This window comes from Parasteatoda tepidariorum, chromosome 9 (assembly GCF_982258835.1).
Source record: "Parasteatoda tepidariorum strain Cologne lab strain chromosome 9, Ptep-v5.0, whole genome shotgun sequence".
In the NCBI taxonomy this organism is placed as follows: domain Eukaryota; kingdom Metazoa; phylum Arthropoda; class Arachnida; order Araneae; family Theridiidae; genus Parasteatoda; species Parasteatoda tepidariorum.
The window spans coordinates 20,471,752-20,498,660 of NC_141763.1; the positions used below are offsets into that span (position 1 = coordinate 20,471,752).

Here is a 26,909-nt window from a genome sequence, read left to right on the forward strand (position 1 = left end):
TTTATAATGCAAACGAAGTATCAAGCTCCACTCAGATATGAATATTAAAATAATTATAGTATTGTGAACTCTCATTTATACTGTTCACGAAATCACTCTGCTGGGCGTATTAAAACTCCATAATTATTATGGAATTTTAATTTCTCGTTTACTCTTAGCTAAACGTATTGAATTACTCATAGAATATGAAACTCTCGTTTATAATACTAACAAAATATCAAACTCCACTCAGATATGCGTATTAAAATAATTATGGTATTGTGAACTCTCATTTATACTGCTCACGAAATCATTCAGCTGAGCGTATTAAAATAATTATGGAATTTTAATCTCTCGTTTATTCTGCTCACGAAATGTTACACTTAGCAAAACGTATTGAATTACTCATAGAATGATTAATTCTCGTTTATAATGCTGACGAAATATCACACTCCACTGAGATATGCGTATTACAATGATTATGGTATTGTAAACTCTCATTTATACTGTTCACGAAATCACTCAGCTGAGCGTATTAAAATAATTATGGAATTTTAATTCCTCGTTTATTCTCATGAAATGTTACTCTTAGCTAAACGTATTGAATTACTCATAGAATGATTAACTCTCGTTTATAATGCTCACAAAATATCACACTCCACTCAGATATGCGTATTAAAATAATTATGGTATTGTAAACTCTCATTTATACTGTTCACGAAATCACTCAGCTGAGCGTATTAAAATAATTATGGAATTTTAATTCCTCGTTTATTCTCATGAAATGTTACTCTTAGCTAAACGTATTGAATTACTCATAAAATGTGAAACTCTCGTTTATAAGGCTAACGAAATATCACACTCCACTCAGATATGCGTATTAAAATAATTATGGTATTGTAAACTCTCATTTATACTGTTCACGAAATCACTCAGCTGAGCGTATAAAATAATTATGGAATTTTAATCTCTCGTTTATTCTCATGAAATGTTACTCTTAGCTAAACGTATTGAATTACTCATAAAATGTGAAACTCTCGTTTATAATGCTCACAAAATATCACACTCCACTCAGATATGCGTATTAAAATAATTATAGTATTGTGAACTTTCATTTATTACTGCTCTCGAAATCACTCAGCTGAGCGTATTAAAATAATTATGAAATTTTAACCTCTCGTTTATTCTGCTCACAAAATGTTACACTCAACTAAGCGTATTGAATTACTCTTAGAATGTTAAACTCTCTTTTATAATACTGCCGAAATATTACACTCCACTCAGATATGCGTATTAAAATAATTATAGTATTGTGAACTTTCATTTATTACTGCTCTCGAAATCACTCAGCTGAGCGTATTAAAATAATTATGAAATTTTAACCTCTCGTTTATTCTGCTCACAAAATGTTACACTCAACTAAGCGTATTGAATTACTCTTAGAATGTTAAACTCTCTTTTATAATACTGCCGAAATATTACACTCCACTCAGATATGCGTATTAAAATAATTATAGTATTGTGAACTTTCATTTATTACTGCTCTCGAAATCACTCAGCTGAGCGTATTAAAATAATTATGAAATTTTAACCTCTCGTTTATTCTGCTCACAAAATGTTACACTCAACTAAGCGTATTGAATTACTCTTAGAATGTTAAACTCTCTTTTATAATACTGCCGAAATATTACACTCCACTCAGATATGCGTATTAAAATAATTATAGTATTGTGAACTTTCATTTATTACTGCTCTCGAAATCACTCAGCTGAGCGTATTAAAATAATTATGAAATTTTAACCTCTCGTTTATTCTGCTCACAAAATGTTACACTCAACTAAGCGTATTGAATTACTCTTAGAATGTTAAACTCTCTTTTATAATACTGCCGAAATATTACACTCCACTCAGATATGCGTATTAAAATAATTATAGTATTGTGAACTTTCATTTATTACTGCTCTCGAAATCACTCAGCTGAGCGTATTAAAATAATTATGAAATTTTAACCTCTCGTTTATTCTGCTCACAAAATGTTACACTCAACTAAGCGTATTGAATTACTCTTAGAATGTTAAACTCTCTTTTATAATACTGCCGAAATATTACACTCCACTCAGATATGCGTATTAAAATAATTATAGTATTGTGAACTTTCATTTATTACTGCTCTCGAAATCACTCAGCTGAGCGTATTAAAATAATTATGAAATTTTAACCTCTCGTTTATTCTGCTCACAAAATGTTACACTCAACTAAGCGTATTGAATTACTCTTAGAATGTTAAACTCTCTTTTATAATACTGCCGAAATATTACACTCCACTCAGATATGCGTATTAAAATAATTATAGTATTGTGAACTTTCATTTATTACTGCTCTCGAAATCACTCAGCTGAGCGTATTAAAATAATTATGAAATTTTAACCTCTCGTTTATTCTGCTCACAAAATGTTACACTCAACTAAGCGTATTGAATTACTCTTAGAATGTTAAACTCTCTTTTATAATACTGCCGAAATATTACACTCCACTCAGATATGCGTATTAAAATAATTATAGTATTGTGAACTTTCATTTATTACTGCTCTCGAAATCACTCAGCTGAGCGTATTAAAATAATTATGAAATTTTAACCTCTCGTTTATTCTGCTCACAAAATGTTACACTCAACTAAGCGTATTGAATTACTCTTAGAATGTTAAACTCTCTTTTATAATACTGCCGAAATATTACACTCCACTCAGATATGCGTATTAAAATAATTATCGAATACTAAACTCTCGTTTATGCTACTCAATTATGCAATATAAAATAATTATCGAACATCAAATTTCTTAAATGTCACACTCAGCTGCACCTATTGAAATACTTAAGAAGCATCGTGCTCGCCTAAATAATATTAAAATACTCGATTAAACTCCAATTCCTTAATCATATGTATAAAATAACGTGTTATTTAAAGCTTTTATCCAATTAATCGTGTTTAAATTAATTTTATTGGAAACAAATTATAATGCGTATGTAGGTGTTATATTTTTTTAGAACATTTGAGTCTATATATTGTGAATTTTAAGTCAACTAAAATTAACTCTGGATCAATTTGAAAGCAAAATAAATTAAGCTATTTAGCTTATAAAACACCATTTCCAAACTCTTCTTGTCAAAATAGTTGGAATGGAAAATTTTTCCTCCCCCGCATATTCGAACAAATTATTCCACGGGGGATGTCAGAAATTCATTTTCGAAAAAGTGCCCGAATATTAAAAGATGGAAAGAGAAAGCTGCTGACATTTTAATTAGGCTTTGATCTCATTTTTAATTAAAAACCTTATCCTCGCTACAAGTTCTCATCGCAAAAGGTAAATTTATGAAAAGTGGGCGAAAGCGGGAGAGAAAAAAAAATCCTGGACAACTTCGACACATGTGACGAAAATGAAACGCTCAACTTAGGAAAAAGATAGTGACATGTCCTTCTTATTGATCTAATTGAAAGCTTGGCTTCGTTTCGTCGCATTTTTTTCTCATTTATAAATTTGATTTTTCCAGCTGCGATAAAATAAATCAAGTCTCCAGCACCCAACTAAGATGTTGTCAAATTATTGAGTCAGGCGAAAGAATTAAAGAACTTAATTACTTAATCTCTGTCTTGTCCGATTTTTTTTGAGATTATTTTTTTTTAAATAAAAATTGAGACTAATCTCTAATTTATACACTGTTGGTAGTTATTAAAATGTAGTAAAAAATACTATCTTTCGGGTAAACAGATTATGTGAACATGTTTCGCTCGTTTTTAAGCCTTCAGAAAAGAAAAAAAAATCTGCTTCTTACGCTTTTTTTTTTTTTTTTAATTTCTTTTTTACTGCAAGATCGATTAATGAGTTGTTAGCTTTTCGCTTGTTTTCTTACTTACATTATTAAACTTTGGAAGTATCTAGAAGTTTAATTTAAACGCTTTAAGAACACTCTCAGAGCTGAAATAAGTTTTTAAATCAACAGCTATGGTATTAAATATTGAGACTTAGTTGAAATTGAGAAAAGTTAACCTTAAAAAAAAAGGTGCAAGGTTTTTTTAATGTTCTTAAATATTGAAATTATAAATTCCAACTCAACGAAGAATAACATAATGAAAAATTTAATTATTATAGTAAAATCGATTAAAGTGTTGTTAGTTATACGCTGATTATTAAATTTGCATTATCAAACTTAAGAAATATCTAAAATCTTTGTTGAAACTCTTACTTTTTTAAGAAAACTTTTAAATCTAAAATAAGGTTTTAAAGCAGCGGCTATGTTATTAAAAATCTTGACTTCGTTAAAACTGAAAAAAGTTGTGGCATTAAAATTTTTTGTGTAGGATGAAGAAAATAATAAATTCCAACTAAATGAAAAACAAAATTAAAAAATAAATGAATAAAATAAGCAAAGAAATTTTTGGGGTTAAACAAATCCCTGTTACTTTCCCGGTGGGTTATTTACACCAAAAAATCCACCACGAAGGCAAAATTTTCCCAATACTTGATCCTAGGAGTTCCCTTGTCTTCTGAATTGGGTTCATAACTACAAGGCTGCAGAGTTGAACATTAATAGTCGTAAATTAATTTATTGTTCAAAATTTTGTCAAATTTTCGAACTATTCATGTTTTGAGTTTCCTCTTGTTTGCGGATTTTTTTTTTTTTTACGGCTTCCTCGCCGTAACTCTTCTTTTTGAAATTGTATCTGTTTTCATGGGCTTTTTTTTAATTTTTTTTTTAATTGATGCCTCGCCTATTATGTTTGAACACTCAAACTCCTAAAGTCTAATTTCTGAGTAACTACTATTGTTAATTCTAAGATTTCACTAAATTCTTTGAGGCCTTCTGGTGTTGCCATGGATCGCCACCTTTTTGAATCCTCTTTTTCTTTTGCTGAGAGGTCACGTACGCGCACTTAGAGCTTATAGTATTCTCCGGATGCCCCCTAACGGGGGCGGGACGGGGTTAAGCTTTGATTAATAGTCGTAAACCCAAATTTTGATCGGCTGTTCTATGACGGTTATAAAATAAAATTAAAAAAAAATACGAGTACATTAAAATTTTTAAATAAACTAGATTTTTGTATCGTAATTTTATGAAAGAAATGCAGAAAAACAAGTGACAAATGGTGTAGAATATAAAATAACGTGCAATATATCATTTATGTTCTTTTTTAACAACATAGTGCCATTTTTAATTGCATTCAATAATTTTTTCACACGTTTTCATATTTCTTTATATGCAAATTAATTCATCCCCAATGTCATTAGTTTGGCATTAAAATCAAGACAAGCGAGGGAGTCATTTCTCACTGAAATTGGCGAGGTGGGGGGTGTAGGTGGAGGAAGAGTAGAACACATCAGCAATTAAATCGACTGGTCCCTATATCTATTGGAATAATAATTTGGAAGAGCTTTTTGATGACTTTCCTATTATTCATTCGCGAAAATCGGTTTTTAATTACACCCTACCCCACATCCCTCACCCCCCATGCTCCTAAAAGCAAACATTCGACACGTAGAAAAGAATCTTTCCGCATTCTTAAACTCGGGGCAAGTTCTTGTATCGGAAAATATTCTTATGTGTTTTCAAATAAACCAAGTAATTCGTATGTCGGTTCATTATATGAATATTTTTGGCTATCAAAATTACTGGTTTTCGCTCAGAGCACAATGCTAATGACCTCACTAGCAGTTGCGTGTACCTTTATTTATTTTTAGCGCTTTTTAAAGTGGACACTATTCCGGCGGGAAAATATTTTCATGACAAATTTTGTCATGGTAATATTTTCCCGCCGTTCCTCCATTGGTGATTTAAAATATAGAAGTGAATTTAGGTAAACGCAGAATAAACCATTCCCAACAAAATTTTTGATTTTTTTTTCATTGATGGATCAACCTAATCTTGATGGTAACTATTAATAATTCCATCATGAACCATTATATTTTTTTTAGTAACCAACCTAAGTAACCATCACCTCAATGTAGGAATTTGGACTGATTTATGAGGGTCCAACATAAGAATAGCAACTTGTTTTGATGGTTTGTTCATCTTGAACCAACAAGAATTCCCATTAAACCATCGTGGAGATGTATTGCTGGAACCATCATGGATCATCATGGATCCCTTGATGGTTAACCATAGTATTAAAGTAGCGTTTTCCAACATTTTAATGATGGAAGTTTGGTGGCATATCAAAAACACACAATGGATGAATACATAATGGAAAATGTTGGATGATGGTGACCATCAAAGAATGTTGGCCATGATGAATCTCACTGGAAACCAACATAAACCATCAAAAATTTTTGATGGGACCATCAGGAATTTTGACTTGAGTCAAAGAAGTTTCAAAAGCTTGATTTAGAAAAAAAGAAAAAAAATGATCAAAATGCAAACAAATTATAGTAAGTGTACTTCCTTAGTAGGTTACTTCCTTAGTAAGTTACTTCCTGAGTAGCCCTTCGATGATTTCTTTAAATTTCGATATTTTTGAGGAACTAAAATTTCTGCATTTAAGACGTCATGTTTTCATCTTGGTTTAAATTTCAAATTAAAAATGCAAACGATACAGATTTTTTCAGGACGCGTTTCTCCCGCGCGAGAGAGCATTCTTTAAAGTTTTGCACTAGACTTAAAGTCATATATCAATTGAACTGATTCGTATCACTATTCAAATAACCCGAATCATTGATTTGAATCACCGATTAAATCTTCAACTCTACGAAACAATTCCATAAAGTCTCGAGAGTGCAGAAATGGTTCTTTTCTGCATAAGCTTGAAACCGTCACCCTGTTACACTAGATTAAAAGCCAACATGAGATACCTTAGAATAGACGGAGACTAATCGAATCTTCCTCTCGATTAATAAGGGGGCGAAAACAGAAAAAGGGGGTCGATCGACCGGTGTCAACGTTTCCCGATTGTATTTTAGCGTGCCCACTCCCATTCCCGATCCGGGAAAAATAAAATTCCGGGTATTTTTAATTAAAAACCAATCTTTTGGATTACATGTCTATCCAGCTGATAGATGAACGATTGGGGCTCGTAATATAGAAAGGTCACTATAAAAACAGTATTGGTTCATTATATTTATACAGCATATTTCTATTTGCAAATAGTTAGAACGTGAGCGAAATTTAACAAATCGTGTTGTCTAATTTAAACTATTCCCACTATTTTTATGTGCCGTGTGAAACAGTCCAATTTGATTCATCTTTTTTTATTCTGGAATTTGGTTTTCAATATTCTTCTGATATCTTAATTCTGGAAATCGGTCTTGAATAATCAGTCGATTATTCTTTACTTCAGAAATTTATTTCTTTTTCTTGATTTGGTCTTGAATATTTGGTCCTTCTTTTACTCTATTCTGTAAATACTTATTTGATTCTTTTTTCATTTCTAATTTTCAATATTCATTTTTCTTGAGTACTCATTTGATTTTTCTTTGTTTTGATTCTGTAATTTAAACTTGAGTGTTTATTTGATTTTTCAATTCTGAAAAATGGTTTTGAACATTTATTTCATTGTGCGCAGCGTTCTTAAAGGGTGCTATTTTAGATTTTCGTTTTTTAAAAGCCCTTAGAGGTGCTTTTTTTCATGTGGGTTTTTGTAAAAAGTTCTTAATTTTCCCTTTTCGAAAATGTGATTTTTTTTTCTTTACAATGTCGATTTTCTCCCCGTGTATTATGTAAAAGCGTGCTTTTCATATTGTTCTTTTCAACGTTTTCAAAATTCATTCAACCACAATCTAATTCGGCGTACCATCGGTCGTTAGAGTATGAAAGCACCAATCATTTTACATGCTTGATGAAATACTTACAAGTTCGCATGTGCATCTACTGAGCTGGGTTCGGTGAGATTCTTGCACTCTCATGTGCACCTCTGCTGCATTTTGCAAGATATTCTCAATTTTAGACTTCATTTTCCACCCTCTGATATTGAACCAAAAAATCTCTCGATCATTTTATAATGGTTAATATAATCAAGAAAAGAGTTCTTTGTCAGAAACTAGTTATTTTATCATGATCAAGTAAAGTCTTCGAAAATCATTTTGTAAATGTATGTAGTACTTAAAAAGTGCTTTTTTTTATCGTGTCCATGGACAATTAAATGGCCTCGTGTGCCTTCAAAACTGCATCCGCTAGCTCCAATACATCATTACTGTAAAGGATCTCACGAAGTTCTGAAGCCAGTGGCACCATACCCAGTTGTAAAACCTATGGTGTAAGGGCTGGGCATTCGAAAATGTTCAAATTATGTGATCTGGGGTAAGTTGGATATCGGTACAGTTCTTGCAGGGAATATAAGTTTTTATTTTGTCGGAAAGAATTTTCATCCCTAAAAAGTGCTTAAATGGTGCTTATTTTTTGTTGTAAGATTTTGCTATGGTATTTGGTTTTTATTTATTTCAACTTAAATATTGAACATTCATTTGTAGTTCCACTATTTGCGAATAAACATACTAAATAACAATGTTTTTATTCGGTAAATGCCCTGCGTATCAACTTCAAGGAAAGTTATGGTTATACTTAGCCATAACTCGCGTGTTACAAAACATGTTTTATACTTAAAATAAAAGCAAATGTTTTTAAGAGTAAATAAATAAAACAACCTCTATTCTTTAGCCAAAATTTATTCAAAATTCTATTAAAAATACTAGTCTGAATTGCCTCCTTCAATTTTATTATTCAAGCATCTCACGAAATCCAATTCGTTGTCTTCTTTTTTCGCTGCTTAAGAAACTAAAGGAACACGCTACCTACGCAAATTGTGAAACGGTAGCATAGAAAGGCATTTCCCACCATAGGAATAATAATATCACGTGGTTAGGGCACGATATTTTCACGTCGACACCAGCAAGCATACACCCCCCAAATGGACGGGACGAGAAATTGAGTCTTTAAATATTAACGGCCTCCATCCCGCGCGGTATAATTCCCGGAAGTATAATGTTCTGGGGAGGTTTCAGGTAAGACACACATTCTCTCACTGTAGCCGTAACGTGACTTATTCCGTTGGCGAAAATCTCTTAGAGTTTTCTCTAAGATAACGCCAATATAAACAGTGGCGTGTGAAGCTGGATATTTTTCGTTGGCCCAACGTCTTCGTGGGTCTTAAAATGATTTTTAGTGGGGTATTTTATCATTTATAGCTTAAATAGGAGTCATAGAACTTAAAGCACGTTTATTGTGTTGGGTGCATTTGTTATGGCGCGTTAGCAGTTGCCACTAAAAAGTATATAACTGTAGCATAAAATCGGAAAATGGGTATTTTTATACCACGAAATGTATTAAATATATCGTTATTGGAATGTTTTTATATATACTGTATAATTTTGAAATTTTTTTATCGATAGATTAAAGCTGGGTTCTTAGGTTTTATTTATTTAATTAATTGTAAATTATCTCAGTTTTTTCTCCGTGATGAGCATTTGATGTAAGTTTAACTACGTAAATGCCGAATTTCTGAATTATCATTTGATTTAAACTGTCATTTGTGGAATTCTATTTTTAGAAATTGTCACACTTATCTGTTTTTAGAAGAAGCGAAAAGTAGAAAAATTATGTGGAAAATTTTAAATTTATCCATTCTTATAAAAATAAAACTTGAAAAAATAGAAAAATTTATAGATTTCTAAGGAAGTAAAGAACAGAGATAATAGGTTTCGTGTTTTATGCGTTTATTTTTGTAATATATTTTGTTTCCTTTTCGTTAAAATTTGGTTTTAGTTGAATTCCTTAAATGTGTAATTTGTGTAGTATCATTATTTTTTTTTGATTAAAGCAGTCGACTTTCGTGTATGTATGATTCTATTATTGGGAACCGCCATAATTATTTTTTTATTTTTAGAATAAGTCAGAAATAGAAATGTGAAATAGGAAATTGTATGCATTATTATTAGAAACAGAAAAGAAAATAGAAGACTGTATCAAAATTGAAGAACATGTTTTGTGCTTTTTTTTTTCATGTGTAATTGGTTTATATTTTATATAAAATTTGGTTTATGAATTTTCCCAATTTTTTCAATAAAATGTGAGGCGCTCGTAAAATTCTATTTTTAGAAAAATAGAAATATGAAATAAAAACTTTCAAAGGCCATACTTACCACATGTCGATCCGGAGGTCTGAAAAAAATACTGATTTGGTCCAATTGTGAAAATTGATTCTTAATTTTGTGATTTCATAAAAATCATGAAAACCACTGGTCAGTCTTTGGAATCGAATTCTTTCCGGAAACGTCTGCGGGAAAATAAGATTTTGTTCTTAAAAAGAAAGATAAATCATGTTTTTAAATCTGTTGTTTTTGTAAAATTATGAATTTACTTAGTGTCCGATAGACTACATATTTCAAAGGGAAAATATAGTAAATGGACCATTTTTAAAGTGATAGATATTGTAGTTTACGCACGCAGAATTTTCCTAAATATACCCCTAACTCATGCATTGGTAGAAAAAAGTAATTATCTGCCCTATTTTCTAAAATATACCCAAAAATTGAAACAACTGGCTGCAAATCCTTTAATAAACAAATTGGAAATGAAACAGGTTTGCTAACAAGTTTATCTTTCTTCCGTGCTAGCTCTTAAAACTTAAATGAGTTATCATTTTACAATTATGATATTGAAAAGTTATTAAGTTAAGTAAAAGTTTTATTTATGTATAAATATTTAAATTTTTTCAACTGTCATTACTAATTGAATGATTTTGTTTTTAGGGAGATGCAATTACAATAGAACCATCGAACATTCCTCAGTGTGTATCCAAAGGAAAGTCAGAAGTAAGTTTCTGTTCTAAAAAAATTTTGTTACTGCTGTTGTTGTTTCTAATGCTACTTGCCAATACCAGCAAGCCTGCTTAGTGAAAGCAAGGGAATTTAAGGCAGAGCTGGCGTTTCTTATCTTTCAGTGGCGCCACCTATTGCCACGAATATGACTTCAGCCACACACTCGCCACAGCTTGTTTATAGGGTGGACCCATTCATACATCCATTCATTCATCAACGAATCGTAATTTTGACCTGAACCAGCGAACAACAATCTCCAATTCAATGCCACCAGAGATATAATTTGTTATAGAAACATAGAGGACTTTGTGATCCAACTGATTTAACGTGCATCAGTTACCATTTACTACATGGGAAAACTTCGAAAACACGGAGAAATAGCAAATTTTAAAAATGTTACTTAACCTGTTTTTTTTTTAGCCAGTAAATTTGCGAAATTTTAAGAAGTTAATCAAATTTCTCCTCCATTAAAGTCTTTAATTGTATAAAGTATAAAGAAATATTTTAAAGGAGTTTATTTTTTTTTAAAGTTTTACGAATGTTATTATTATATGTTATGTAACTTTTACAAAATTAAGTTGCACAAGCAAACATTATATCGCCTCTATATAATTTTCACGAAATCGAAAATGCTGATTTTTATACAATGTAAAAACTCCATTAAATTGGTTATCTGCATTTCGTGATGTTTTTTTTTTTCTTCATCCACATAAAAAGCTTTAGGTTCTATATTTTCTTAATTAAGTTCGCACGGTCAACGCCTGTGGAAACAAATTAACTGATTGGTGCTTCCGAAAAATATAGCTCGACCGTGATGAATAAAAAAAAAAAAATTGGGGGGAAAAGAAAAATCTTTTCTTTTTAAAAAAGAAGAAGAGAGGGAAAAAAAGCAACTGAAAAAGCACTCATCTTAAGCAAGTATCGATCACTGGCGAACTGATTAACATGCATTACAGCATCGGGTGTCCGGAGTTTAATTTTTTTTCTACTCTTCCAATATCGCGTGGCAACGTAGAATCATAACAGATATAGGCTAAGTGAAGGGGTGTTGTTCTAACTCTCTTCGAATTTTTATTCCTTTTTTTGGGCAGCTTAATATTTTATTAATCGTTTTCATTTTAGTAAAAGGGCTTTTTGAAAAGGGAGTTGAAAATTCGTTGGAGTGGGCTTTTAAGAACGAAATTACTATCTAGAAGCAGATGCATGGCCTGCAGAAGTTTGCCATTACGATTTTTTTTTTGTAACTTCTGTAGTTTTTTTGGTTTTTCATTAAACAATTTGTCATTAAAAACTGAGTTTGCAGATTGAAATAAAATGAAGTAATTTTCCTGTCGCAACTTTAATTTTTTTTAAACATGAAAATAAATGTAATGATATTTTCAATAATTACTTATTTTTTGATGTCTAAATGTTTGCTCATAGTTTAATTATATTTAGGTTTACACATTGCTTTGTACTCTTTTAAGTATAAATCTGGTTAGTATCTGCGTGGTACGATAATCGAATGATCCGGTTTTTTGCAAACAGCCACTGAAATGTTGCAATGAACCTGGCTTTAATTAGAGTTCTTTAGTCTTTAATTAGCTCTACGCTTTAACAAGTTGAATGCCACGCTAATTTTACATGGTCTGGCCAAAGTGATTTTTGTGTGTTCGATATTGCATTAATTTCTTCAAACCATTTTAGAAACGATAATAATATAAAAAAATTAAAAGCATTAAAAATTTACTCGAATTATGTGTTTCTAATAATCTTGGCTTCACCGGTCACCGGTGATCCCAGTGGCCCAACGAACAAACTCAGTGCCGGTCACAGGTGACCCCCATGGCATTCAACGTGTTAATTAGTTCATAGGTTAATTATATTTAGGTTTCCACATTGTTTCGTACGCTTTTAAGTATAAATCTAGTTAGTATCTGTGTAGTAGGATAATCGAATAATCTGTTTTTTTGCAAACAGCCACTGAAATTTTGCAATGAACTAGGCTTTAATTTAGAGTTGATTAGGCTTTAATGGGCTCATAGTTTAATTAGCTCATAGTTTAACTATATTTAGGTTTCCACATTGCTCCATTAATAATGATAAAATTTGTTGATATTTCATAATCAACAATCTTATGTTGGTTACAAATTTTACAATAATCTAAGTTTAAACAAATTATCTTCTGAAAGGTACGGGAAGGTACTGCGGGATGTATTTACATGCTCCGTGGTTCCTCTAGAAGAATATGCTAGGGCTAAAACAAATAAATTAATTTGAAATTTTTTTTGTAAATAAATAGGTTTGCTAGTCATTCTATTTACACAACCATTGATGAACTATTTATCTAAGTAGTAGATTTGAATGCTCTCGTTAAAAAAAAAAAAAAAAAATATTTTGAACCGAAGTCGATTTTTACGTTTGATTTATGGATAATTTAACCGTAGAAACATCTTTAACGAATATTTTTTAATTACAAAATTGACTAATAAATTAAATAATTTACATGTGGGAGCTAAGGGGGGAAATTTTTCATCAAATTTAAATGCCTAGACTTGTTTGCAATTCTGAATCATACCGACTCAACAATGTCTACAAATTTGCCATCGTAAATTATTAGCTTTAGGCTTGCGTGTTTATTTTTATTTTTAGAGCTTGCTACCTGATGACCAATTATCGTGTCCATAAATGTCGTCTTTTGAGACTGCCCGAGTTAAATTCCCCGCCAAATTGAGACGCTCTGTCAGGTTTTTCAGGAGACAACTCTGGAAAATTTTCTGTCCGTCGGATGTCATCTAAAGCTGCTGGACCGTGAAACGATGTATTTGACGTTCTTCTTCCATACTTGATGCCAAGTTGGCGTGTGGTTTTGATTTCCTTTCCAAGTTTTGATTGGCTAGGATGGTGTGAATTGACAGCCAATCACTTTTTTTCTATTTGGATGTTGAAGGCGATACTTAAACGGGATATTTTTTTTTTCATTCGACAAAAACCATTAGAAAAAATATTACCACGTTCTCACAAGATATTTTTTAAAAAAGAAACTGCTGATCTGTACGTGTTATTTTCGTTTTTTTATTAGAGTAAACGAACTGATTGGATTTGAGGTGTTTTATTTGTTCTTGTTTTCAAGCTTATTTGACGAAACTTTTAATTGCACATTTATTTTAAGATTTATCATTTTTTTTTAATTGTTTTCATTTAAGAAAGATTTTTTAAAGATTTTGAAAACGGTATCGTAAATGTTTAATGGTTGGCGAAAAAATAGAGGAAATTTGAGTTCCTTATTATGGATAGTTGGGACAATACTATATAAGGTCTACTATTTATAGTCTTAATTACTATTTAAATATATTAATCTGAATCAAAATTTATGATAAATAGGATCAAAAAGTAAGCATAACACAAAATCATAAACAAAAATGCCCCATTAGCATATTTCTATAGAAATGAACAGAAATTTTATGTATATTTATGTTGATGATGATTTACAGTTGATTGCATCAATCATGTACATTGATAGATGATTTCCAATGACTGAATCAGTCAAAAGATTATCTTAGTGTCTTGATATTTAATTAGATATCAGTTAACGAAAAATATGTGAAATTTTTATGAATAATAAGCTTTAATAAATATAATCATCTATCATTTACATTGATAGATGATTTCCAATGACTAAATCAGTCAAAAGATTATCTTAGTGTCTTGGTATTTAATTAAATATCAGCTAAAGAAAAATATGTGAAATTTTTATGAATAATAAGTTTTAATAAATATAACAAATGATAGATGATTTACAATGACTAAATCAGTCAAAAGATTATCTTAGTGTATTGATATTTAATTGGATATCAGTTAAAGAAAAATATGTGAAATTTTTATGAATAATAAGTTTTAATAAATATAACAAATGATAGATGATTTCCAATGACTAAATCAGTCAAAAGATTATCTTAGTGTCTTGATATTTAATTAGATATCAGTTAAAGAAAAATATGTGAAATATTTATGAATAATAAGTTTTAATAAATATAACAAATGATAGATGATTTCTAATGACTAAATCAGTCAAAAGATTATCTTAGTGCCTTGATATTTAATTAGACATCAGTTAAAGAAAAGTATGTGAAATTTTTATGAATAATAGGCTTTAAAAATATAACAATAAGGAAGCTAAATAATCGATGAAAGAAGAAGAATAACGCCATTTGTAAATACCGTGACACATTCTAAACATTAAAAATAAACCTAATTCAGCGTAAAAAAAAAGAGGATAATAAATTCCCTAATTATTCCCTATAGGGACATCGCATCAAAAATCAACTAAGACGTCCATAAGTAAGAAATAAGATTAACAATTGAGAGTACTCACTGTTTAAAAGACAAATACAAGAAAAGGGGAAAAGGGCAAACTTTTTTACACCCCGAATTTTCATTTTCTTTTAACATAATAGCTGCTCTTACAATTTTTTTTCCTTATTCGTAGAGCTCCATCAATTCCTTATGAGGGAAAAAATAGGCCGATTCAGTTCCTCCATGAAGCGTGCCCCGCTGCAAGGACCGAGATAAGAAAATGGACCCGTCCCATCTCCTCTTTGCTCCCCTTTCCAACCCACGCTCATGGAATCCTTTATAAGAAAAGAAAAAATAACAAGAAAATATAATAATAATGAATGAATGAAGGGTGTGTAGGGGAGGAGGTCATTGCAAGATGAAAAGTTTTTTTTTTTGAGGAACATAGTAATTTATTTTCGATCTTCTTTGAACTAATGCTCTGGGAAAAAAAATACATTTCTGGACTCGACTCGTTGAATCTGTTCACTTTCTCTACAAGCAAAAACATTTTGATTGAAAAAAGTTGGATATTAGAAACTAACTTGTAGAGTTGCGTTTGTCTCGAAAAGAAGAAAAAAAAATTGGAATCATGGGAAATATCCGATGCTTATTAATCAGCCGGAGTTTCAAGTATTGAAAAAGATCATAACAAGAAAAATCTGAATAGAATTTATTCAATGCAAATATTATTCAGATATATATATAGATAGATAGATATTATTCCTGTTTCATGTTTAACTAATAATTTATGAAAGATGTCTCTGCACGTAGGAAACGAAAGGATTGTGCAGGAAAGGAAGTTGTTTTATTATAGACAACTATGTACTTATATGGAACGGAATCCAGATTAACCAAAGAAGATATGGGGGGGGGGAAACAATATTAGCTGAAATAGATAAATAAATCAGCGAATGTTTCACCAAACTTACATATATATACGAGCATTCTTCTGTGAATAACAACTAAGAAGATGAAGCCAGAATATTTAAGTAAGATTTAGTTGTTCATTTTTGTCGTATCCTAGAGATTAATTCTTATTATAATTTAGTTAATAACGTTATACGGCCGTATAAGATCTAACATTGGAATAATTTTCTTTATTTATATTTATTTATTTATTTACAAAATTTATTACAAAATTTATTTAATAATTATATAATTGTTAGACAGAGAACAGTTATCAAAGTGGTACAAAATCGTTGTGCTCCTTATTAAAAGTTAGGGAAAATCTTGCCAAGTAAATCTGTAAAATGTTTCGTTTTCGGGAATAAGGGAAAACTTAGTAATTATAATTAGTTTGTTAAATAGGTCCAGGGAAAAAGTCTTTCTCATGAATTAGTTGAAGGGTGAATTAGTCATGAATTAGTCTCCAAAATGGTAATTAGTGCATACTTATAAACTAACCCGAGGTGTAACGTGGATAACTTTATGTGACAGAATTAAACCCAGGCGTAGCATTGGTATGGCTTTATGCCACATAAGAACTAACCAGAGTTTTTACATTGATAGCTTACTACGTCGCGAAGAGAACTAATTCAAAGTATGGCAGTGAGATAGCTTCATGTAGAACGAAGCTTACTACATCACGATTGATAGCTTACTACGTCACGAGGAGAACTAAAGCAAAGTATGGCAGTGAGTTAGCTTCATGTAGAATGAAGCTTACTACATCACGATTGATAGCTTACTACGTCACGAGGAGAACTAAAGCAAAGTATGGCAGTGAGTTAGCTTCATGTAGAACGAAACTTACTACGTCACGAGGAGAACTAATTCAAAGTATGGCAGTGAGATAGCTTCATGTAGAACGAAACTTACTACATCACGATTGATAGCTTACTACGTCACGAGGAGAACTAACTGAAAGTATGGCAGTAAGATAGCTTCATGTAGAACGAAGCTTACTTCGTCACGATTGATAGCTTATTACGTCACGAGAACTAACTCAAAGTATGGCAGTGAGATAGCTTCATGTAGAACGAAGCTTACTACGTCACGATTGATAGCTTACTACGTCACGAGAAGAACTAACTCAAAGTATAGCAGTGAGATAGCTTCATGTAGAACGAAGCTTACTACGTCACGATTGATTGTTTACTATGTCACGAGGAGAATTCATTCAAAGTATGGCAGTGAGATAGCTTCATGTAGAACGAAGCTAATTAGCTATATAAAAATTTTACATGAGATCTAACATCAAAATTAATTTTGTGGTACACCTAATTTTTGCGAAACCAAATGCCACACAATCCAATTAGTAATATAATTTTTGAGTTAGTACCAGAAAATTTTTTGAACGTTTAGAATTATTATAGAACCAACTTTTATGCGTGATTTTTCTATATATTTTTAAATTAGAATAGTCTGAAAACGTATTGCTAAGATTTGGAGCCGTTGCATCGGAAAAATTCCAGCATAATTTTATTCCGGAATCCGAAATCAGTTATTGAACAGAAAGTGTGATATCGTCTTTTGGTTCAATCTAAGATTTCACCTTGTTCCATTTTCTGAACATCCTGAACATCCCATACTAAATTCTCGTCACTTGACTTCTTCGCCCTCTTTCCTGCCATCGACCAAAGAACAAAATGGCGAAGAAAGAAAAAAAGTTCGAAGAATGAAGATGAAGGAGCAAGGCAGAGAGAAAAAACGAGTTTATCGGAAGACACCTGACTAAACCTAAATTTTTTTCTTTTTTTTCCTTCTTCTTTTTTTCTTTCTTTACCGGTGCTATCTAACTATACAGAAGTGACGAGAGCTTTCAAAGAATACTTGTTCGGAAAAGAAAATAAATCAATGATTTAACAGGAAGAAATCTATATTGTTGTTTTTTTTTCTCATTAATCTTGTCAAAAGTAACCGTCAACCGTTTTTTATAATTGCTTTTTTGATGGATCTCAAAAATGCTGAATTTTCCATCGTTGGTTTTTTTTACTGTATTCTCATCTAAAAATATGTACAAAAATACATGAATAATAAAGTTATTACGCCTAATTTCAATCCCTTGTAGTAATACTTAAAATAACAAGTTTTTACAACTTGTATTTTTTGTATTACTACAAGGTATACAAGTACGAAGATATATGTGTTAATGAAAGATAAGTGACTGAATGTAAGAAAAATGTCAAGTTTTATCATGCTGAACAGGAACATATTAGATTGCTTTTCATAACACGATGATAAATGTATGAATGAAAGATACACATATGATTGAATGTCATGATGATGAGCAAGGACAAGTTGTGTTGCTCTTAAGACACGGTAAATGCATGAATATGATACATATTTGATACATGATGCATATTTGATTGAGTGCCATGTTCAGTGATGACGAGAACGAACAGGCTGTGTTGCTCTTATGACGCGATGATACAGATGACTAAATGCCATGATGATGAGCACGAACAGCCTGTGTTGCTCTTAAGACACGATAAATACATGAATATGATACATATTTGATACATGATGCATATTTGACTGAGTGCCATGTTCATTGACGACGAGAACGAACAGGCTGTGTTGCTCTTATGACACGATGATACATGTATGAATGAAAAATACACAGATGACTAAATGCCATGATGATGAGCACGAAAGCTTGTGTTGCTCTTAAGACACGATAAATACATGAATATGATACATATTTGATATATGATGCATATTTGACTGAGTGCCATGTTCATTGACGACGAGAACGAACAGGCTGTGTTGCTCTTATGACACGATGATACATGTATGAATGAAAAATACACAGATGACTAAATGCCATGATGATGAGCACGAACAGCCTGTGTTGCTCTTAAGACACGATAAATGCTTGAATATGATACATATTTTATGTATAATACATATTTGACTCATTGGTGATGAGCACGAACAAGCTGTGTTGCTCTTATGACACGATGACTGAGTGACATGCTCATCGATGATGAGCGCGAACTGACTACATTTCTCTTATGACATGAATTTAAAATGACATGATTTTCCATGTACAAACCATGTTGCTTGGGTGATTCTGGCTGAACGAAACCTCTGTTAACATGAAACTGCAATACTATACTAATTGAATAATTTATTTAGAAACTTTGAACTGTGTTCCACAAATGAAGTACAGGAGAAAACTTTGTCACTTTTTTGCTAATTAGGTAGAGTTATCCAATATCTGTAATAATATCTGTAATAAAAATCTCCCAATTAGCTCGCGTTGTACTGAACAGACAAATCTGCCAAAAGTTACGGAAATTTCCACAATAGTAAACTAGCAATCAATTGAAGAATCAGCAAGTAAATTTATCTGGAGATTTCTTAAACACATTCCTTTGCCACCAAGCATAAAATAAATTCTACCTAAATAAGTAATCCCAAGAAAAGGAAAGATATAATGTGATTGAAAACTTCAATAGTTTCAAAAAATATACAACTATTAAATAACGGTCGACAAGTTTAAAGCATTTCATCTTATTTTTTTAGTGTTTTAAACTTGTTGACTGTTATTTAATATTTGTATATATTTAAAGAGATTGAAGTTTACGATCAAGTTCTATCTTAACACTTCAGTTTCTTGGGATTATTTATCTAAGGGGAATTTATTTTATGTTTGGTTGCAAAGGAGTGTGCTTAAAAAATCTCCAGATAAATTTACCTGCTGATTCTTCAATTGCTAGTTGACCAATATGGAATTTCCGTAACTTTGGAAATTTTCGTAACGTCCCATAAATTAGTCTGTGGAGTAACAACGCGAGCGAATTAGAAGATTTTTATTCTACCTTCGTCATTAGCCATTTTTGCCAATTCGTACAATTTTTTTAAAACTTTAAATGATTTCTCCAATTTAATCTATCAAAACGTTTACTTCGTATTTTCCTCGTTCATAAGTGTCTTGCCCGTTCCGCTTCGGTTATTACAATCTTAACGACTGACGCAAATTATAGATTCATATTATTGACTTATAAAGTGTGTCTAAACCAACATATCTCGGGGCATTTGAGCTTTCCAACAACGCAATTGCAGTTTTACGGCTTCAACAATGGTTCGACGCAAAGACTTCATCCAATGATTTGTCATTGCTGTGAGGTACCACATATCACATCCTCGAAAGGTACTTAAACTGATTTAGAGCACCCTCTGAGGAGAAATTCATTTTTATTATTCGAATCCGCAGTCGTCGCTTCGGAGAGGCTTTGATGAATGCATCGCCATAACACTTTCGAAGATAAAGGGGAGGAGGGATAAAAGCTCTGAACGATTCCACGCTCAAAACCTCCAGAAGACTTACCTTGGAGGTTTGCTTTGAAACTGGATTGGTATGATCTGTTTTATCATGTGCCCTCAAAGAAAATGACTCGCAAGCTAATAACTAGGCCTGATGGTGATTGACTTGTTCGCGAATTTTTCTAATCATATTGATTAATTATCCTTTCAAATGATTAGAAGTCAATATTTTATGTGCTGCAAAATTACTTCTAAAATTGGAAACATTTTTTTTTTGAAACCGAAGTGTTTATTTTGTCTCGCGTCATGCACGGAATATGACTCGCAAATTACTATTTTCAAATGGGTTAATACAAGTCAATATTTGATATAGGACTGCATAATTAATTCACTCTAAAATTTTAGCGGAAAACGGCTTGTTTTGAAACTGAATGGGTGAACTGTTTCATCTCGCGTCATGCACGGAATATGACTCGCAAATAAATAATGAGCTCTTATGGTGATTGACTTATTTGTGAATTATACAAATGGGTTACTAAAAGTCAATATTTTATGTGGTGCAAATTACTTCTAAAATTGGAAATTATTTTTTTTGAAACCGAAATGTTTGTTTCATCTCGCGTCATACACGGAATATGACTCGCAAATTACAATTTTCAAATGGGTTAATACAAGTCAATATTTGATATAGGATTGCATAATTAATTCACTCTAAAATTGAAACGGAAAACGGTTTGTTTTGAAACTGAATGGGTGAACTGTTTCATCTCGTGTCATGCACGGAATATGACTCGCAAATTACGATTTTCAAATGGGTTAATACAAGTCAATATTTGATATAGGATTGCATAATTATTTCATTCTGAAATTGTAACAGAAAACGGCTTGTTTTGAAACTGAATGGGTGAACTGTTTCATCTCGCGTCATGCCCGGAATATGACTCGCAAATTACAATTTTCAAATGGGTTAATACAAGTCAATATTTGATAAAGGATTGCATAATTAATTCATTCTAAAATTGTAACGGACAACGGCTTGTTTTGAAACTGAATGGGGGAACTGTTTCATCTCGTATCATGCACGGAATATGACTCACAAATTACAATTTTCAAATGGGTTAATATTAGTCAATATTTGATATAGGATTGCATAATTTATTCATTCAAAAATTGTAACGGGCAACGGCTTGTTTTGAAACAGAATAGGTGAACTGTTTCATCTCGCGTCATGCACGGAATATGACTCGCAAATAAATAATGAGCTCTTATGGTGATTGACTTATTTGTGAATTATACAAATGGGTTACTAAAAGTCAATATTTTATGTGGTGCAAATTACTTCTAAAATTGGAAATTATTTTTTTTGAAACCGAAATGTTTGTTTCATCTCGCGTCATACACGGAATATGACTCGCAAATTACAATTTTCAAATGGGTTAATACAAGTCAATATTTGATATAGGATTGCATAATTAATTCACTCTAAAATTGAAACGGAAAACGGTTTGTTTTGAAACTGAATGGGTGAACTGTTTCATCTCGTGTCATGCACGGAATATGACTCGCAAATTACGATTTTCAAATGGGTTAATACAAGTCAATATTTGATATAGGATTGCATAATTATTTCATTCTGAAATTGTAACAGAAAACGGCTTGTTTTGAAACTGAATGGGTGAACTGTTTCATCTCGCGTCATGCCCGGAATATGACTCGCAAATTACAATTTTCAAATGGGTTAATACAAGTCAATATTTGATAAAGGATTGCATAATTAATTCATTCTAAAATTGTAACGGACAACGGCTTGTTTTGAAACTGAATGGGGGAACTGTTTCATCTCGTATCATGCACGGAATATGACTCACAAATTACAATTTTCAAATGGGTTAATATTAGTCAATATTTGATATAGGATTGCATAATTTATTCATTCAAAAATTGTAACGGGCAACGGCTTGTTTTGAAACAGAATAGGTGAACTGTTTCATCTCTCGTCATGCACGGAATATGACTCGCAAATAAATAATGAGCTCTTATGGTGATTGACTTATTTGTGAATTTTTCAAATGGATTATTAGAAGTAAATATTTTATGTGGTGAAAAATTACTTCTAGAATTGGAAATAATTGCTCGCGTCATACACGGAATATGACTCGCAAATAAATAACAATATGAAATATATTTTTCGATGCTATGCCATTATTTATGGTTAGATTTATATGGCGTAGCTGCACACCCTGTACAAAAAGTTTGGATGAACTTCAGAAAAAGAAATTCTGTTTATAAAGAAACCAAAAATAATTAAAATGTATTTTTGTAATGTTGTTGTTTTTTTTTTATCTTAGTGCTGCATAAATATTATTTCATTTCGAATTTCTATATTGCTCAAGGACATAAAGAAATTTTTATCCAATATCTGTGCGTTCAACAAGCTTTAGTCATGGTTTACTGGTTAGTTTTTGAATTAAATATTAAAAATAAATATTATTCTTATTAATATATCTAAATTTAACTCAATATTGTATATAGCTTACCTAACTCATTAATAGCTTTACTCGATATTAAAACTACATATGAATCACCACCCGACAAAAAAGCATTCATCTATTTTAAGTACAAGTACAAGTTCTCTTTTAATCTTTTTACATTTTTCAAACAACTCAACTCTACTAGAACGACCTTTTTTTCCCTATGTTCCCCTTCTCTGTGTACCTTTTTAGATTCCATTATTAGATTGAGACTTTAATTAAATGAGTTGATCCATTTAACTTTTAATTAATCTAATTTTCAGTCTAGTCAATAGAGAACCCTGTTGAGTGTGTTTTGAAAAGGAAAAAAAAATATGTTTTCATCAAAAATTATGTTACATAAACATTCTTAGGCTGCGTTTAATTTAATATTTGCTTTTTTGTTGCATGTAATAATTTTTTTATTTATTTTGTTATGCGAAAATTTGATGTGGAGATTTTTACCATACATAAATGTTAATTCCACTAAGAAATAAAAAGTATAATAAAGTTTTGCTATAATTTTGTTAAGAAATTCTGCATGTAATTTTTTTTCTATTAAGCTATGTAATTATGTTAATAATGATATAACTTTATATGATATTAAATGTATAACTTTAATTATTAAGTTATATATAGTTTTTGATTATGTTAAAAATTATGGTCTATTAATTTACATCAATTCGTTTTCATGTCTTTTTATAATTAAGTTAATGATTATTTACTAGTTATAATAGCTTTAATTGCAATAGGTTATTTTATTGCTGTAGTAGGTAAATAATTATTTCTTAATTATTAAATAATATGCAGAGATAAATTTTCCCTTGAAACATTATAAAATAGAAACAAATTTATTTTTGTATATTTTAAGATATTAAAAAAATAATTTTTTAAGCATATTTTCATATGCATTCGTGTTGTATACTATCCGACTTCATACAAATTTGAAGGCTGCAGATTTTTGTTTAGTGTTGTTTTCTCTAATGCCATTTGCAATGCAAGCCTGCTTGGTTGAAACCAAGCGAATTTATGGCAGAGTGTGCGTTTCTTGTTTTTCAGTGGCGCCGTCTATGGTCAAGAATACGACTTCACCCACACACGTCACAGCCCTATTTAAAGGGCGGACCCATTCATACATCCATTCATTATTCCACAAATCGTAATTTTGACCCGAACCAGAGAATGATCAATCCCCAATTCAGTACCCCCATAGGTATTGATTTGAAATGGGAACTTGGAGGACTTTGTGACCCAACAGATTTAAAGTGCACCAATCTCCATTTACTACACGGGGAGACTTCGATTGGTGGGGATCGAGCTCACGACCTCTGGGGCATGGGTCTTACCCCCTAGCACTCAGGCTATCCCGGCCTGTTTCTGTTTATAATTGTGAAGCGATAAATATGCATATCACAAATGATTTGGAAAGTTCAGTCTGAATCGACTTAAATTACCAAATTTATTTCCTAAAAACAACGGCCTGCAGAGGGGAGGGGTCAGTGGTACCGAGTGTCCAGCAAAACAGTGCATCTAATCGAAAAATATCCTCAGTTGATACTACCTTCACCATTAAGTTTGGGAATAGTTTAGAACATTATAAAATAAATCAATTTAAACAAATGTTTGTTTTTTTTCATTTGTTCTATGTTATTGTTTTGAACTTTAAAAAAATAAACCTAAAAATATTTTTTTTCTTCTCTTTTTAGCATTATGATTGCCGGAATCACATCCGAGTGATTCAGCCAATCGGAGATGGAAGCAAACTTTATGTTTGCGGGACCAACGCTCATAATCCCATGGATTATGTCATTCACGTGAGTATTTAAAAAAATATGTAGAATCTCATTCTTTAGTTCAATGAAACAAAAGAAAAACGCAAATAATGTATTGAGGCACAAGTTTCTATTTCTATTTCTCAAATCAGTGTATAACTATAGTTCGTTCACCAGGAGTTGACGCTTGGCTCCAGCTCCTCGGGAGCAGAGTTCACTTCAGCTCGGGAGTAAGAAGAGAGACATCTCCGCGCTTGAAATTGAGACAACCCTAAATGTGCTCCAAAGCAAACAGTGAATTATTTTTCCGTCACTTACTACGCTTTATCATCTGTTATTATACTTTTCGTTAATTAAATATATTGCAGCAAAATATCTCAAAAAATGACAAACTAGTCACTCAATAACATCAAATTTATAAAATATTTAATGTTAAAAAAATACACATGAAGATTACGAAATAAATATTTTTGTCATACGATCGCCAAATAGAACCTTGTTCAGCATTGCTCTCGTCCTTCTTCCAAAAATAGCGAAATAGTATCGTCGGATACCACGTGATGAAGGCGGATCCAAGTGCCAACTCCTGGTGAACGAACTATAACTGTATGTCTTAAATTATGAAGAAATTTTCAGGTTTTTTTTTTTTTTTTTTTTTTTTTTTTTTTGATGTATAGATTTATTGATTGTAGCACCATCTGGTTGAAAACATTTGAACTAAAAAAAAAAGGATACGAAACTCTAGGACAAAAATGTTTGCCCTATCTGATGGATTTACTGAAAAAATCGTTTTCTTATCCTTAACTGCTTTCATGTTTCAAATATTTTTTTTAAATCGTTAGTCTAATTTTTTACTCTCTTTATCGAGTATAACTCTCGGAAACAGATAAAAAAATTTGAGACAAAAAATAAACGGTAAGATTTATTTAACAAAAAAAGATTGTATAACTATTTTTAGAGTAAATGCTTTAATGTTTTATTTTACTAAGTTAAAACTTTTTGTGTAGTTAAAAATCAAATAAATGATTGATTTAAATAAAGCAAGACCAAAACACTTTTAATAAAAATTTATTTATCTCAGTACAATAGAAAACGAATCAATGATTAAGTCATTGTAGAAAATAAAGTTTAACTATTTGATATTTAACAATCTATGCATGAATGCAAACATGATTACTTAAAAAATAAATTGCTCTTCAATTGTTTTAACTTTTTTAATGAAAGTATCATAGATATATATATTCATTTCCTATTCAACGAAAAGTAAATGAAATTAAAACGAAATTTTAAAAAATATTGTTAAATTCCCATTTTCAAACGCGAGTGATTTTTCTTCTTTTTCCACTGGCAAAAAAGTTAATAAGTCCCCATTGTCATAGAAAGGTAAACTAGACAAAAATAATTTTTCCAGCAATCTGTACTAACTCGTTAAGCAAACTAATGATGATCATCGTATATATTATCTGATAAACAAGAAGAAGAAAAAAAAATCTAAACAAAATACACGAGTGGGTGCATCGTTAAAAAGTAATCAAGACAATATTCAGCGAACACGTAAAATGCAGCAGACGATATCTTGTCGTTTTACTCGTTTTTATTTTTTTTAATTGGGAAAAAATAAAAAATAAAAACTGGATACAAATGGTTTTGTAAGAAAAATGAAGCGGAAAAATTAAAGGAGAAGTTTCTGTGACATTTAGATCTTTAACTTTTGTGGAATTCAAAATTGGATTAATGTTTTCCCATTTTTGTATTTACTTAATGAGCGAGGATATTAGTTTCTCATTAAAAAAATAAACAAAACGGGAGATCGGGAATGAACGTTTCGAATTTCGGAGAGGATTTCTTAGTTCTGTTTTGTCTTAATAGTGATTCTTGCCTGATGAATAATTCACTCTTAATTAGAGTATTCATTTACTGTTTGAATAGTATTAGAAAAATACCGAGATGGATTGATTTTGTTTCGTTTTAAGTCCCCAGGACGTATTTTCATGTCCCTCTTGTTATTAAACATGAGGCATAAAGTAAATAACTAAACTAGGAGACATAATGAAATTTTACTTACATAAAATGGCGTCACTTGAGAATAGTGTAATTTATATCGCCGATTCTTTTTTTGGCGCCGCGTAATTCAGTTTGGCGATGATAATTTAGTTTCAATAGATTTTTTCCCACCGCTTACTGTCTAGAGATATGCCGCGTGTCTCTTTTTTTTTTAAATTTTGAATTAATATTTTATTTTATTTTATAACCGTGGTTGAACAGCTTACCCAATTTTGGGGTTTAAGACTACTAATGTTCAACTCCGTAGCATTGTA

The 26,909-nt window shown here is 31.1% G+C and overlaps 1 protein-coding gene across 2 annotated transcripts in view; it reads left to right on the top strand.

Moving 5' to 3' along the window:
* LOC110282721 (semaphorin-2A) overlaps nucleotides 1-26,909 on the top strand; it is a 557,110-nt gene that overhangs the window by 479,897 nt on the left and 50,304 nt on the right. For both annotated transcript variants that reach the window (XM_043041274.3, XM_043041275.3), the window contains exons 4-5: nucleotides 10,713-10,775; nucleotides 24,526-24,633. In XM_043041274.3, the coding sequence (XP_042897208.2) occupies nucleotides 10,713-10,775; nucleotides 24,526-24,633 (171 nt within the window). The remainder of the gene's footprint in view (nucleotides 1-10,712; nucleotides 10,776-24,525; nucleotides 24,634-26,909) is intronic.